This window comes from Amborella trichopoda, chromosome 10 (genome assembly GCF_054954075.1).
Source record: "Amborella trichopoda isolate Santa Cruz 75 chromosome 10, AtrichopodaSantaCruz75HAP2 v2.0, whole genome shotgun sequence".
NCBI classification, from domain to species: Eukaryota; Viridiplantae; Streptophyta; class Magnoliopsida; order Amborellales; family Amborellaceae; genus Amborella; species Amborella trichopoda.
The window spans coordinates 43,891,151-43,906,777 of NC_142345.1; the positions used below are offsets into that span (position 1 = coordinate 43,891,151).

The 15,627-nt window shown below is 34.0% G+C and overlaps 1 protein-coding gene and 1 long non-coding RNA gene across 2 annotated transcripts; one reads left to right on the top strand and one right to left on the bottom strand.

The window, feature by feature from the left end:
- Positions 1–4,007: 4,007 nt before the first annotated feature.
- On the top strand, positions 4,008–5,557 carry LOC18447498 (uncharacterized). Its single transcript, XM_006857595.4, has 3 exons — positions 4,008–4,093; positions 4,374–4,452; positions 4,791–5,557. Exons 1-3 carry the CDS (start codon positions 4,088–4,090, stop codon positions 5,261–5,263), a joined length of 558 nt encoding a protein of 185 aa, XP_006857657.1. The 5' UTR covers positions 4,008–4,087; the 3' UTR covers positions 5,264–5,557.
- A 1,435-nt stretch (positions 5,558–6,992) lies between these two features.
- Positions 6,993–8,440, bottom strand: LOC148780259 (uncharacterized). The gene is made up of 2 exons (XR_016042275.1): positions 8,275–8,440; positions 6,993–7,964 (listed from the first exon to the last, which is right to left on the bottom strand). It is a non-coding gene; the product is annotated as an uncharacterized LOC148780259 (long non-coding RNA).
- Between the last annotated feature and the right edge of the window lie 7,187 nt (positions 8,441–15,627).

A 15,627-nucleotide genomic window follows, 5' to 3' on the forward strand; every position in this document is an offset into this window, starting at 1 on the left:
CCTGACCTTGTATCGTTCGATCCAGTGATCGAACATGGATCACTGATGAACGATTTGCCCCACGTATACCTATCTGAGGTTTAAAACACCGGCCTAAACCTTTTGTCTGGCACTTGGCAGTGGGTTTCAGTTGGTGTACTTGTCTCTGTCGTTTATAAATCTGAGTGCATAATTAAGTAAGTAGAGCATTAATCAAGTGCGTAACGTGCTGGACAAGGAAATAAGGAAAAAAATCTTAATCAGGGCGAGGAAGAAACATCATTGATTAGGACTAGATTTTAATGAGTCCCTCGACTTATACTATTTTCACGCGGGTTCCTTTGAACGGCCATTATTTGTATCAATTTTGGATCCAAATTTTGTAGTGATCCATGATCTACACTATGATGATCACGATATAAAAAATGAAATACATTAAAATAAAAATTTAAAATATTTTTATTAGAATATTTTCCTACCCAATGGATAGGAATCTTTAGTTGTGGATATTCATCTTAAAGATGGACGTTTGTGATTGTGCGGGCTAGTGAGTCCGCTGACTCACAAAACACTTTTTCTTTTGATTGAGGCCTTAAGGGAGATCTATATCCTTCATATTTATAGATGGGAGGTAAACTAAAATATCATTTTCCTTTAATAAAAGGGGGTCACTAATTAAAGTGTTCGGATGTCAAATCCTAAAGCTTGAAATGTATCACAAAGATTAAAAAATTTCTTGTAAAAAAATTTAAGACTAGTTAATGGCACAATTATGCTGCCCGATTTAAAAGTTATTTACTATTGTGACTTTTTTGTATCAAAGATAAATATTTTCTTAAAAAATTACATGTTCATTACTATATAAGCAAATTTTGAAATGTGTAGCAAACCAGCTCCATATCATGATCTTCTGCATGGGATTTGCATCGGAGTTCTAGAAAATGATCAGGATTTTTGTATATGTATTGTTCAGAAAAAAATGGACGGCCCAAATATGTTCCAGGGGTAGCAATAGATTCGTAATCCAAGATATAATTTGATCCGGATCTAATTGGAATTGGAACTTCAAAATAAATTTTATTTTGAAGAGATTGTTTTTTAAGAGGACCAATATGAAAAAGTGTCTTTTGAGGGAAGGGAAAATTACCCTAACATTCTAAGGGTTTTAAAAAACGTTGTTTCAGGAATTGGTGGAGCCGGTTTGGTTCCCACCAGATGTGGGAAATGGTCGATCGATACCTTTTTTTATTCTTATCATTTTTTTATTTTTAATTTTTCTCAATTTTTTGTTTTTATTTTTTTTGTCTGATTCTCTAAGCCAGATTGTTGATCCAAATTGTTGGTCCACCAATCCGGACTGTTTTTGGGATAGGCAATCCGGATCTTTTGACCATTGCGAAAACTTTTTGCTTTTAATTGGATGAGGAACCCATGCTCCAATTCATCCCCACATCATGATTTTGTAAATAAGGTTTTATTTAAGTTTACTTTTAAATGATAATTGATGAAATTCTTTTGAAGTATGTACAGGCACCTGCGCTGCTAACCACCAATGGTGCGGCCCCATGGTGCATTACAATTTGGGGCATTGATTTTGATTTGTAAATGTGAGAGCTTATCTATGTAGCGCTAGACCCTTTGCGAGAAACCATAAACGTGCTGTCAAATCTCGACCGTCCCAAATTAGTCAAGCTGTGGTGATGCTTCTAATCAAGTATGTTCAAGTGTAACCCTTAGGAAGCATAATACACTTTTCCATAAATCAACGGCTTATATCAACCAGAGAATAGTGACAAATAAAAACACCTTGATTATAAAACACAGAAGACTCCATATCAACCTTAAAACTATGAAAACACTTAATATGAAATGATGCTGGTTTTGGATTCAGACTCGATCCGTTGGATCCAAAAGTTGAACCTATACCCGCACCCGTCGGGTCTAAAGTCTGATCGGGTCCATTGCCACCCTCATTATGACCTTCATTTTTTGTGGCCTATAATGGTAAACAATATAGAGCTGATTTTTGAGGGGTAGGCGATTGGATAGAAAGAGGGAGGTCTTCCTGATCTAAAGAAAAAGCTATGTTTCCAAGATCAATTGGTGTAAAAAAAAAACACAAAGACCAATGGATAAGAAAAAATTCACCGCATGAGAAACCAAACGTGATCTATTAAGTACTTTCCCAACAGTGACTTATTAAATACTTTCCCAATTGTGAAATACATCATTGGGGCGTGACCTATTTGAGTACTTTCCCAACAGTGAAATGCATCTTTGGGGCGTGACCTATTAAGTACTTTCTCAATAGTTATTAAGTACTTTCCCAATACTGAAATGCATTATTGGGAGTAACTTATAAAGTACTTTCCCAATAGTGAAATGCATTTTTGGGGCGTGACCTATTAAGTACTTTCCCAATAGTGAAATGCATTATTGGGGCGTGACTTATTAAGTACTTTCCCAATAGTGAAATGCATTTTCAAGTGCACTGCACATTATTCGATGTTCCGCATATTGGATTTGGTTCTTCCATCGTACATTTCTTTCATTTACTTGTGAGTTTAAAATATTTGGAATGTAACTACAAGTCGTTACATGCCATCGTAACCATCCATATTCTAAGAGCAGACGGTGGATACGAGCTATTCTCATGCTTGACAGGAAGAGGAATGGCTGATAATATTGATGCATTAACATTGCATGTTATTCTCTGTATAATACACGTTAGATAATATATATTGCTCTGTGTGTGTGAGAGAGAGAGAGAGAGAGAGAGATCTGGTTGTTTCAATTATGGAATCAATTAATGGTTTGAAGTGATCCCACTAAGGAGTTTCAAGTATATGAAGGCCATTAGTTAATTTTTAGTTAAAATTAATGAAGGCCATTAGTTAATTTTTAGCTAAAATTAAAAGGAAGTATTACCCTTGTATTAAATGTTAATTACCTCCAATTCCATAATAAAAAGGCCATGTTTTATTGTAAAAATCAATAATCTCTTGTTTTCTTTTTTTGGAAAGAAAAATCAATAATCTCTTTCTCCCCTGTCTCCAGCGTTCTCTATTTAGTTCTCAATGCAATGAAATAAAAGAGGAATCCAATCAATGGGCTAGTCTCTATTTGTGGATCTAACTCACTGGTGGGTGCGCTGTGTCTTTAAAAAGTGGCAAAGGTGCTACCTAACTGTTAACTAACGGGTAAGTTATGAGTTAACTACCATAACAACTAAACTCCCATTTTCACAAAACATTATAATTGCATAACTTAAAAATGATATTTTGGTGACCTGCAACTATGTCATGGATTACATCTTGTGACATAGTGTGTGTGAATACTTGAGTGACCCTAAAGATTAATACTTTACAATTTTTCCTATTCCTATTTTTTTGGTATTATGTATATTTTCAGTGCTTTTTTTTTTTTTTTTTTTTAATTAGTTCAGTGGTAGGAATCGAATTGCGCTTGAGCTGTTGGCAACTAACGATTAGCTGTCCTGTAGAATTACAGTAGTGAAAGCCTTGGACTCGAGAATTTCGGGGGAGTTTAGCTGTCTTGTAGAATTACAATAGTGAAACCAGATCTTCTTTACCTATAGATGTAATCACATCAACGATCTTCTTTACCTATAGATGTAATCACATCAATGAAGAACCATGAAAATTTAAATATGTAGTTGTGCCATTTCTTTTCATTGTACTTACTGTGTGCGTGGTTACTATCTTTTTAAGCTTTTGGTTATCACATTGTCATGGAGCTTGTCGGTTAGGATTTTGGATGACAGGCTTCAATCCTAAGGAGCCTCCAGGGTAAGATGAATAGGGGGTGACGCGGTTTTGAAATTGCTCAATAAAGTTCTCTCTCTAGGATCTTACATTTATCAGTAAAAATGGGAAGAGAGAGAAACATTATTATTGAAGGTCTTCTCTCTATTTTAAGTTAATAAAACGAGAACAAAAGACTACCACCAAAATAAAAAGGCTACATTTGCGACCACTTATAAACTCTGTTGGGGGTTCATTTTCGTCGGCATAAGAGAGCTTTAGAGAAGGTAGAGATCCCCCATATCAGTCTTCAAGCTACACAGCTGAGAAATCTCTCTTCAATCATGAAGGTCTGGTTCGGTTACATGGATTTCTTTTTAAAGAATTTATTTAATTTCCTTGCATTTTCATTCATGGTTTGAATCATTGGTACTAATTTGATCTCCCTTTCAAGTAGAAAATGCATGCATCCAATTTCAAATGCAAATTTTTGTGTGAAATTATGTATATATATGTAGATCCATTCATATTGGAAATCATTTGGGTATTTAACTGTTTGTTGACATGAGCATACTTAATATATTTGTTATATATAGTTAAGAACATGCTGATTAATATGTAAGAGTGCAGCAAGAGGTGGAGATCTGGGTGAATATGAAATGCGAAAAGTGCCAGGCGGAAGCCATGGCAGAGGTCGTGAAATCCGGCGGTGAGTTTCTCACAAATCCTGCTGGGGTTATTGCTTGTGATTCCATAAGATTTCTCAAAATTCAGTCCTGATTGATCTTTCGTTTCTTAAGTAACTGATCTCTCCAGCTTTTGTTTTCCATTATATTTTTTTTTCCAAATCTTAAATTTCGGCTTGTCCCAAGCCAAGGAAACCCTCTTCAACTTTAGAGATGCACTGCAATCAATTGGCCAATAGTTATCGCTTCTCTTGTATTGCTCTTTTTTCTTCCATTAAAAGTGCTATTGAAAGTTAAGAAGAAAAAGAAACAAGGGGCCTTATGAAGGGGAATTCACACTAGTTTCTTTCGGATCGTGTAGGTGTGGACACAATATCAGTCACTGGCAAAGATAAACATACACTAGCATTCTCTGGCGAGTCTATCGATTCGGGTCGGATTGAACGTTTATTGAAGAAGAAATTTCGGCTAGCTCGCCTTCTTAAAGTGAATCCAGTCAAAGAAAAGAAGCCAGAGCCACAATCTAACAAACAACCAGAACCCACAAAGAAGGCCGAGCCCGAGCCAGCTAATGAAGCCCTGAAAAAGGCAGAGACAGAGTCAACTAAAGAAGCCCCAAAGAAAACTGAATCTGAGCAAGGTAAAGTAGACCCTGGGAAAAAAGAAGATAAGGTAAAGCAAGAGCCACCAAAGACAACTCCACCAGAGCCAAAAGAACAAATTGTGATCCATCAGCATCACTTTTTTGACCCCATGCCCATGTACCCAAAGGAGCCACAGATCGTCTATCAGTGTTATGTGGATGAACCCACACCATGGTGCTCTATCATGTGACTTTACATATTTCCATAGATTACTACAGCCGTGTACCAAGTGGTTTGAGACGCAGACTCGGACATGAACTCGCTAGGCTCTGGAGCCCGAGTCAGGTATGATAAACTCTGCTGAGTCCGTTGCGGCTCAATAAGTAAAAAGTAACATAAAAATATTAGGAACTGGCCGGATGTTTGAGTCGGACTCGTCGAGTTTCGATTCACGGAATGTACCTAGTGTGGATGCAATTACACTTTAAATGAGGTGTGCATTTATAGGAATCAATAAATTTTCTTTAAGACCTATTAGTCAAAAGTTGGGGCATTTCCTATTTATTAAAATCTATAGTGGAGCTTTTTTATGTGTCATTCTTTGGAATTGCACCTCTTATTGGCAAAATTAGAAGGCAGCATGAAAGTCTTTATTTATGGATGCATTCTAAGGCTTCAATGAATTTATTGTGGCTATGGGTGACTGAGGGTGGGAGTGGGTCCACCCCATTTCATGATTGGATTTGGAATAATTGGCATTGCTTGTGTTTTCAAAACTCATGGTTATGATGATTATTGTAGTAATATTGTGAATAATTGTAAAAGTACAATTGATTCTATCCACGAATTGCTTAAGTCCAAAGTTGTCAATGTCCTTGGCGGTTCACAAAAAAATTTGTGATAAGAAATTGATTTGGAGCTGTTTCTAAGCTTTAAATAATTCTTTTTTTGGAAATTGACATCAAGGATAAGTTAACATGATCTAAGCGTTTCACATAAAAAGTAGCACCGACATACTTTGGGCGAGAAACAAATATTGGGTTTAGTCTAGCAAGACCACCCAGATATTCTCCCTTTACATGAGGGTGCAGTTTGTATTGAGCCAAGGCTCTAAACAATCAAAGTAAAGCCCACCTTTAAATAATGTCTAGAAATATGATTTCAATACTTGAAATCTTTGTGATAGCTTCTTTAATTATAAAATTTGAAGCGTCAAAAATAGTGTACATTGAGCAGATCTAAAACAATTTGAAAATCTTAAAAATTGACGGTTCAAAAATGTGTTACAAGATGCACTATTTCTAAAATTTGAAATCCATTTTTTTCTCATGTCCATGCATCTTAATTTCAAGATGATAAATTTGAAGATATTTGGGCATCAAAACAACCTCTTCTAATGAGATTTTTGAGGTGGGCTCTAATTTGATTGTTTAGAGCCTCAACTCTAGATAAACTTTTTCTTTACATAGAGGATGGTTAAAGAGAAAAGGAAAATATATAAAACAAGGTAGTATCTAAGCAGAATTACAAAAGATTAAATGATATGTAAAAATAATAATTGTTTGAGAAAATGGGTTACAGTGCGTTCTAATACACAAACCATTGCTATTTGGGTCTGGTGAGGGATTTAGTCCGATCAAGACTAATTTCACCGCAGTTAAACAGGTTTAACCAAACTATAAAAATTAATAAACATTTATAAATAATAGTTTTAAAAATAGCAGTATATTTAAAAAAATAAAAATTAATAAATATTTATAAATAATAGTTTTAAAAATAGCAGTATATTTAAAAAAAATTACCCACTTTGTTTGGCCTATCAAATTTGTTGGAATAGGATGGTGGACTATTCAAACTTTGATTTGGACTAATTTTTTATCAAAATTTTTATTCTAGACCAAACTAGCCAAAGCACCAATAGATAATCCGACAAATCGGACCACCGGCCTAGTCTTATCTTGATAACTGTGATACATTAGTAAAACTGCATTCTACACCAAACAATGTATGGATGATGTGAACCATTCCGCAAATGTGAATTTGGTGGAGAAACATTCATCTCAACTGCCTTACAACTTACTACCTTGAAATTGCATACGTCACGTTATACAATCCGAGGACTATTTGTCATTTGGGAGGAATGTTACAAGATGAATAGCTTTAAAAGATGAATGTATGGCTGCCATTCAATCTAAAAGAATCCAACTGAAAGATGCAGTTCTAGTCTTATAGTTTCTGCATTGGTCTATAAAATTTAAAGTTTAAAAAAGGTGCACATCATATATATCTATTATCAAAAGAAAATGATTACTTAGCCGTGATATGAATATTATAACTCATCAAGGAAATAATGATGTATGAGAAATCAAATATCGAGGGTCAATTTGGATGCTCGTATAAATATATTAATGAATAAGTATTTAAAAAAGGAAAAAGTATATATATAGAGCCGATTTGAACAACCAAATTAGAGCCCACCTCAAAAATTCCACTAGACAATGTTGTTTTAATGACCAAATATCCTCAAATTGATCATCGCGACATCAAGATGCACAGACATGAGAAAAAAAATGGATTTCAAGTTTTGGAAATAGTGCATCTTGTAACACATTTTTGGAGTGTCAGTTTTCAAGTTTTCATAAATCTACTCTATCTGCAATATTTTTTGAGCTTTAAATTTTATAATTCAATATGAAAATATATTTTAAGGCTATCACAAAGAATTCCAGTATTGAAACCATATTTTTTCGTACTATTTAAAGGTGCACTTTACTTTGATTATTTGGAGCATTGGCTCTACAAAAACAATACCCTTTAAAAAATGTATGAGGCTTATATAAGGCGTCTATATTAAACAAAGTAAACAAACAAAGTAAGGCACACCTCCAAATCCGGCTTGAAGATTGCTTCGAGTTCCAAAAACCACCACAATCTCGTGAAAATCTTCTCCCCTAATTATAAAATTTAAAATTTTAAATATACTATTGATCAAATGTATAAATTTGAAAATCTTAAAAATCTATGGTCTATCTAATGTTGTTACAAGATGAACTATGTTAAGACTTGAAATCTTTTTTAGTTTTCACATCCATAAATTTCGAGGTTGAGATATAATCAATTAGGCAGTTTTCTAGTGTGGAACCAACCTTACCTAGTGGGTTTTTGATGCACCTTACTTTTATAATACAAGATTGACACTTCATAATAAAAATAAAAAATAAAAAATAAAAAATACAAAAAAAAGAGAAAAGAAGTAAACACCTTCGGATATCCATATTTTTCAACCATCAGATTAGACCAATGAGCACTGCTCTTGAACAGCTCGAGCAAACTAGACGGTGCTCATTCCCATTCATGAGTAGCTGAGGAAGAGAACACGATTATTCATGAACAAGTACATCCAACGCAGGACTAAACTTTTTTTTTTTTTTTTTTTCCCTCTTTTTGAATGTTAACTTTTGAAGGCCTAAAAATGCCTTCTTCAATTATTTTGAGCTTTAGATAAGAAGCATGTCATTTTCAGTGCTTTATCACAATTCATTAAAAAAACATTGACCGAGACATGAAATGAGTAATGGGAGATGAATGCTTCTATTTGTGGACTGTGGTCATTGGAATATCGCTTTCTCTCTTGGTGAGCTCATTGTACTCTTCTACTTTTATGATATATGTTGAGTTGGATGGCTTGGAGTATAACACAAAGTTTGATAAATTTGTTTTGAACTTTAAATCTAGTCAATAATACACTGAAAGCCACCCGATTTGAAATTTGACAGACATGAGTGATTATGATCTCCTTGTATTAATAGTAAATGGTCTCCTTATATCTATTAGGTAATCACTGTGTTGCAAAGCTGGAGTTTTTGCTAAGGAGACCTGATTTCCTAGCTATGATTGTATGACAAATTTGATGAGAGTGAAACAATGAGACATTTTAGGGATTCCCAATCAAAACCCACACGCACTCCAAAATGGAAAATAGTCCAAAAATCTTTGCTTGGGCTTAAGTCAGGAAGGGATTTTAGGGTATTCAATTTTCCAGTCTCATGCCATTTTCATGCTCATTTTAGGGATTCCCCACAATCACATGCCATTGAGAGGGGAAATTAAAATAAGGGAAGGTTTCTATGGTTCCACTACAACATAAAAATATATATACTTCTCTTTTCATCCAGCTATTCATTTTAGATCAAGTGAGTCACTAACTATTTAATCTAGATCCGACACTTCAAAATATTTTATTTTTAATTTTTTTATATTAATTATATTTTTAATTTTTTATACTAATTATATGAATATAAAATTTGGTACGTGCCATCACCTCAATAAGACGTACCTAAAGAAAATATTCAAAAAATATTTTTGATAAAATATAATAGTCAAAATACCTCAAAAAATTTTAGGGATATTTTAATCATTTTATTTTATTGAGAATATTGTTTTTATATTTTTTTATAGGTGCTAGTTCAATAGAGGATTGGACTTTCAAAATTTTGGTGTCAAATGTTTTGTATAAAAAATTATAAAAATAAAATAGTATAAAGCCATATATTGTGATTGGGTCCATCGAAGCCATCTATTTAGAAGGGACGGTTCGATAGGGAAAAGTATAGAAATTTTATGTTATAGTGGAAGCAATGGTTTAAAAAACGGATCGGTGACCCGGATCGGGCACCCAAAAAATCGATCCGGATCGGCGATCCAGATCGGGAATCGGGTGAATCGGTCAGAATAAAGCTTCAAAAATCCGAAAAAAGTTATTACAATTCATTATAAATATTGTTTTTTAGGAATTCAATAAGAAATGAGGGTACTCCATTAAGAATTTTCATGTTTTTTAATGAATATGCGAATATTGATATGTTCTTTCTCTGCATGAACCGCCATTCAGCATTTAATTTACATCACACAAAAGGATAAACATAGAATTATCATGGAATACGTATATCAACATACATGGACTACATTAAAGCATAAAATTAGTAACATACGATCTAAAAATAAAATGATAGACGACGTTGTTGTTCTTCTTGGTCACGCTGGTGCCATTAATTGAATTCGTTTGACAATTCATTGATTCGATCTAAAAACGAATCATCGATATTAGCAGGCGTATGACTATTTCCAAATCTCTGAGTGTTAGTGTTTTGTTGTGTTCCCAATCCAAAATCCCTGAAGTATGTCCATCCTTCATGCTCACCTGCACTGTCGTCCTCATCCCTACACTGTTGCTGTTGGGACTCGATATGTGAATAATATGGCTGGGATAGGGTGGCCTCAGAATCATCATCTCTGACATTTTCTCTTAGACCCCCTTCCCACTCTCCCTCACTAGGTGCAATATCACCAACATCTTCGACGAATTATGAATGTGTTGGCTGGCTGCTTCCTCTTTCATGCTGCTCATCACTTTCTTCAAGATCTTCATCACCGATAGCCTTAAGGAACGCTCTCTTGGGCAACACTGGCTCCTCCTCTTCTACTACTCATTGGTCTGCTGTATCTGTGACAAATATTGTGTCTAAGTCTATCGGCCCATAGTCTTCAAGCTTCCTTCTTATTTGTCGTTTTCTGAGGTTTAATTATAATGAACGTAGAGTAGTTTATGAAGCTTCTCAGAAGCGAGTCGATTCCTCCTAGTAGTGTGCAACCATTGGAACGTACTCCAGTTGCGCTCACAGCCAGTAGCCGAACATGTCTGGGAGAGCACATTGATTGCTATCCTCTTTAGGTGAGGTGCATCAGTACCATATATATCACACCATTCAGCTGGATTAAAATGCAAAAAGCATTGTAAGGGCAAGAACAATTCATAAGATTAAATATATAAATGAACAAAATATTAGCGAGGGGATAACCTGGATCCATCATAGTTCGAGAATTCCTGGCAAGTCTAGTTCCGAAGGATCTTATAGCATCCCTATACATAGCAAGCTAAAACAAATATATTACGTTTTAGTGCATTATTCCTCACAAATATAACAACTCAATGAAGTTCTTACCCAAACATTAAATAATACCTCTTGTATTGCTGCTACTTGGTTTCGATAGCTTCTCTCTAACCTTGCAACAATGTATCTGACCCCTTCCATAATCTTGTGGGGTTGTTCAGGTATCAAATAGAAAAATTTTGGGTTGAAGTAGTAACCTAAAAAATATATAGGTAGAAAAATGTCATTTACAATTTCATAAAAAAATGATTTAAACTGAAGCATTGTAATGATATAAATATATATTTACCAACATAATGAATTGGACGTCCAAATTTGGTAGTCCACCTCCTTTCTATAATCTCGATCACTTTGCTAGCAAATTTTCACTTCTCCCCAATAGCTGATTTCGCCCTCTCAATGCCTTCATAAAGGATACCCATGGTAGCTTTCTTGTCAGCATCCACTATTCTTAACACGATGACCAAAGGGGCAGTGGCCTCTACAACACTGGAACATCGAGACCAAAACCGCCTATTTGAGACTATGTTGTCCACTTTTATACCGGTACTGGACTTCGAGAGGCGGTCATTTAACCACTCTTCACAGGTAAACAATCTCTTTAATGCACCTTCAGATTCTCGAATGGAGTCCACAGCTAAGTAATCGGTCGCAAAGCGGGTTATGGCAGGCCTGATTATCTCTTTTTTCTTAGAGTGTTCTCTAAATAGAAATAAAATTTTAGAGTGGTTGTATATAAATCTCGACACCAACCTTGCTTTCTCTAGAGTCTCCTTCATAATTTTGATCTCATCGATCTCTTCTAATATAAGATCGATGCTGTGTGCAGCACACGAGGTCCATACTAGACGCTTCATCTTATCCATCAACTTGCTGCCCGCAGAAACTCATGCACGCGCATTGTCCGTAATAAACTGGACTACATGCTTATCTCCCACCTCCTCCACTATCTGATCATATAGTCGTACGTAGAAGTTTGCATCCTTCTTCGTCCCTGATACGTCTTTGCTAGACAAAAAAGCTGTACCTTTTGGGGAATAGGCCAAGAAGTTTAAAAACTCCTTTTTGCTAACTTTATTCAACCAACCATCACTCATGCGAGTAATGCCTGTCCTTGGCCAACTCTGTTTATATTCTTCAATCTACTTTTTAACTTCCTGCACCTCTTCATCTAATATTGGCCCACTGAGCTCATATGCCGTCGGGGGTTTTACCCCGGGCCTGACTCTCTGGATTGCACTGACCATAGGTAGAAAATATGGGCTATTGGCTGCATCAAAGGGAATCCCTTTATCGTAGAACCATTTACCAACATATCTCCCTAACATGTTTCTTGTACCTTTAACCATGCCTTTTAGGGTCATCTGTTGTGACTTAGGCTTTGAGAGAAATGGATCTTTACGACCATGACCTGCAATACTGACACTCTTAGGTAACCTAGAAAGAATTTCTTCAACATCTGATTCTCCTTAATACATATTGTCACCAACCCCTCCATACATATTTGAGCTGGGCCCGCCATACATGCTCGAGCTAGGCCCGCCATGCATATCTGAGCTGGGCCCACCATGCATGTCTGAGCTAGACCCACCGGGCATTCTAAACCCACGTTCCCTCTGATATTGTTCATGTAAACTCAATCTTGTGGCCATATCTAGCTCATTATTATATTGCTCTTCTAAGTCATTATTATACTACTCTTCTGTATCATTTCTGCTTGAAGGTGTATATGAACTAGCTATCTCTTCATTCATCTTATGTTTGGCAATTTTTTTACCTTTATTAGCATTAAGAATTGCCGCCATCTGTTTTTTTACATTATTAGGGACACTAGTGCATGCAGAAACTTCTCCCTTAACCCCTGCCAAGTGTTGCTTGAACCTATGTACCCCACTACTTATCACTCTTTGACAGTAATTACAAATAATTTTGTCTTTTTTGTTGGGATCAAGTCTGACCCCATGTTGCCATGCAGGGTCTTCTGCAAATCTTGACATGATTCAACTGTTTTAAGATGTAAAAAGTATAAAATTAACCTGACAGTTCAAAAAGAAAAATAATCACCATGTGTAGTGATAATATGTTGCAGTAGTTCATGTAGTCATATTTGTTGTTATTTGTTATTGTAAAATACTTTTATTGACAATAATATTTTCGTACATATCAATTACAAACATTCAGGATAATATAATACAAAATGCAAGCTCCAAACATGGCTACAACTCAATTATCAAGAACATACATTTTTTGCACATTAAAAAATTAATAATAAAAACAATTCTTCACAGAGCCAGCTAACATCAGTCATTCCAACTAAAAAATCCATGAACAACAGATAAAAAAAATACAGTTTTGCATTAAAAATATAATAACATGCATTTTTTTGCATAAATAATCTATCCATATACAATTTTTTCAACAAAAACTTTAACAATAAAAATTTAAAATATGGTTTAATACCTCATGATAACTAAACCTTGTCACGATTTTCACATCTTTTCGGAAAATCATTATTTTTCAAAAAATTCGATCATGGAAAAAAAAAAAAAAAAATACAGCAAACTCAAACAATAAAAATTAAAAATTGGGTTTAATACATCATGATAATCAAAACCTTATCATGATTTTCACATCTTTTCGGAAAATCATCATTTTTCAAAAAATTCGATCATGGATAAAAAGAAATAAAAAAAAAAGTATAGCAAATTTCCAAGAAATTAGATCATGGATTACAAAAAAAATTCGATCATGGATTAAAAAAAAAAAATTAAAAATTTTCAAAAAATTCGATCATGGATTAAAAGAAAAAAAATCACAAATTTTCAAAAAATTCGATCATGGATTAAAAAAAAAAAATCACAAAGTTTCAAAAAATTCAATCATGGATTACAAAAAATTCGATCATGGATTACAAAAAATTCGATCATGGATTACATAAAATTCGATCATGGATTACATAAAATTCGATCATGGATTACAAAAACAAAAAAAACAAAAAAAAACAAAAAAATTGATCGTGGATTACAAAAAAAGAAAAAAACAATTCGATCATGGATTACAAAAAATTCAATCATGGGTTACAAAAAAAACAAAAAATTCGATCATGGATTACAAGAAAAAAAAACGAACATTTCGATCATGGATTACAAAAAATTCGATCATGGATTACAAAAAATTCGATCATGGATTACAGAAAATTCTATCATGGATTACAAACAATTCGATCAAGGATTACATAAAATTCGATCATGGATTACAAAAAAAATAAAAAAACAAAAAATTAGATCATGGATTACAAACAAAGAATAAAACAATTCGATCATGGATTACAAAAAATTCAATCATGGATTACAAAAAAGTCTATCATGGGTTACAAAAAAAACAAAAAACAAAAAATTCGATCATGGATTACAAAAAAAAAAACAAACATTTCGATCATGGATTACAAAAAAAAACAAACATTTCGATCATGGATTACAAAACATTCGATCATGGATTACAAAAAATTCTATCATGGGTTACAAAAAACAAAAATAAAACAAAAAATTCGATCATGGATTACAAGAAAAAAAAACAAACATTTTGATCATGGATTACAAAAAATTCGATCATGGATTACAAAAAATTCTATCATGGGTTACAAAAAAAAAAAAAAATTCGATCATGGATTACAAAAAAAAAAAAAAAAACAATTCGATCATGGATTACAGAAAAATCGATCAAGTATTACAAAAAATTCGATCATGGATTACAAAAAAAAAAAAAAAAAAAAATTATGTTCTTCACAGAGCTATCTTACATAAACCATTTTAACTAAAAAATCCACCTCTAAGTGAATAAATTACATCCAATTGAGTACATTTTCTGATAAACAACAATATAAGGAATCAAAACCCTACAATTTTTAACACATTATTTCTAATATATCATGAAAAATAAATCAAAAGGCGGAAAAAAAAAAAAAAAACCAGTGGAATTTTGGTTCCGCAGACATCTCTGTGTTCATCTCAAATTTCATGCTGTAATTGACCAAATTACATAAAATTGAAAATTTTAAATCATAATAGACACAATAAATATTAAAAACCCTACAAATGGAACTCATTATCTTCAAAATATGCAGTGAAATTAATCATATGGCGGAAAAAAAAAAAAACCCAAACTTCTTACCTGATTTTGTGAACCGGAGCTTTCAATCTCCAAAAAACTCTGTTTTTCTCAACGATTATCACAAATTAGTAACAAAAGGTTTTGATGCACAACTTTACGATCAAAATGCCTACAAATTTTGAAAGATTCATACCCTATTTGGCATGAAATACAAGGAAAGGCGGAAACCCTAAAAATACAAGTTTTGTGATCCAAAAAAACCAAAATTTTCAACCATTTAATCCGTGTAAAAGCTGAATAAAGCTGTTTACAGCCTGCAAATTAAATCACATGCCAAAAAAAAAAAAAAAATGATAAAAAAATGACAAATTTCGAAGAATCCCGTGGAGAACACTGTGCAACCCGTGTTCTTCACGGGACTCGCCGATTCACTGTACGGAATCGGCGAGTCACTGTATAGAATCGTCCGGTTCTCTCTAGAACCAGACGATTCCTGTTTTTTACAGCGATTCGTTCCCTCCAAGGCGATTCCCGAGTCGAACCGGGCGAGTCC

Bases quoted from the DNA above. Each gene is read 5' to 3' on its own strand.
- LOC18447498 (XM_006857595.4), top strand. The intron at 4,453-4,790 runs GTGAGTTTCTCA...CGGATCGTGTAG, and splicing joins AGAGGTCGTGAAATCCGGCG to GTGTGGACACAATATCAGTC.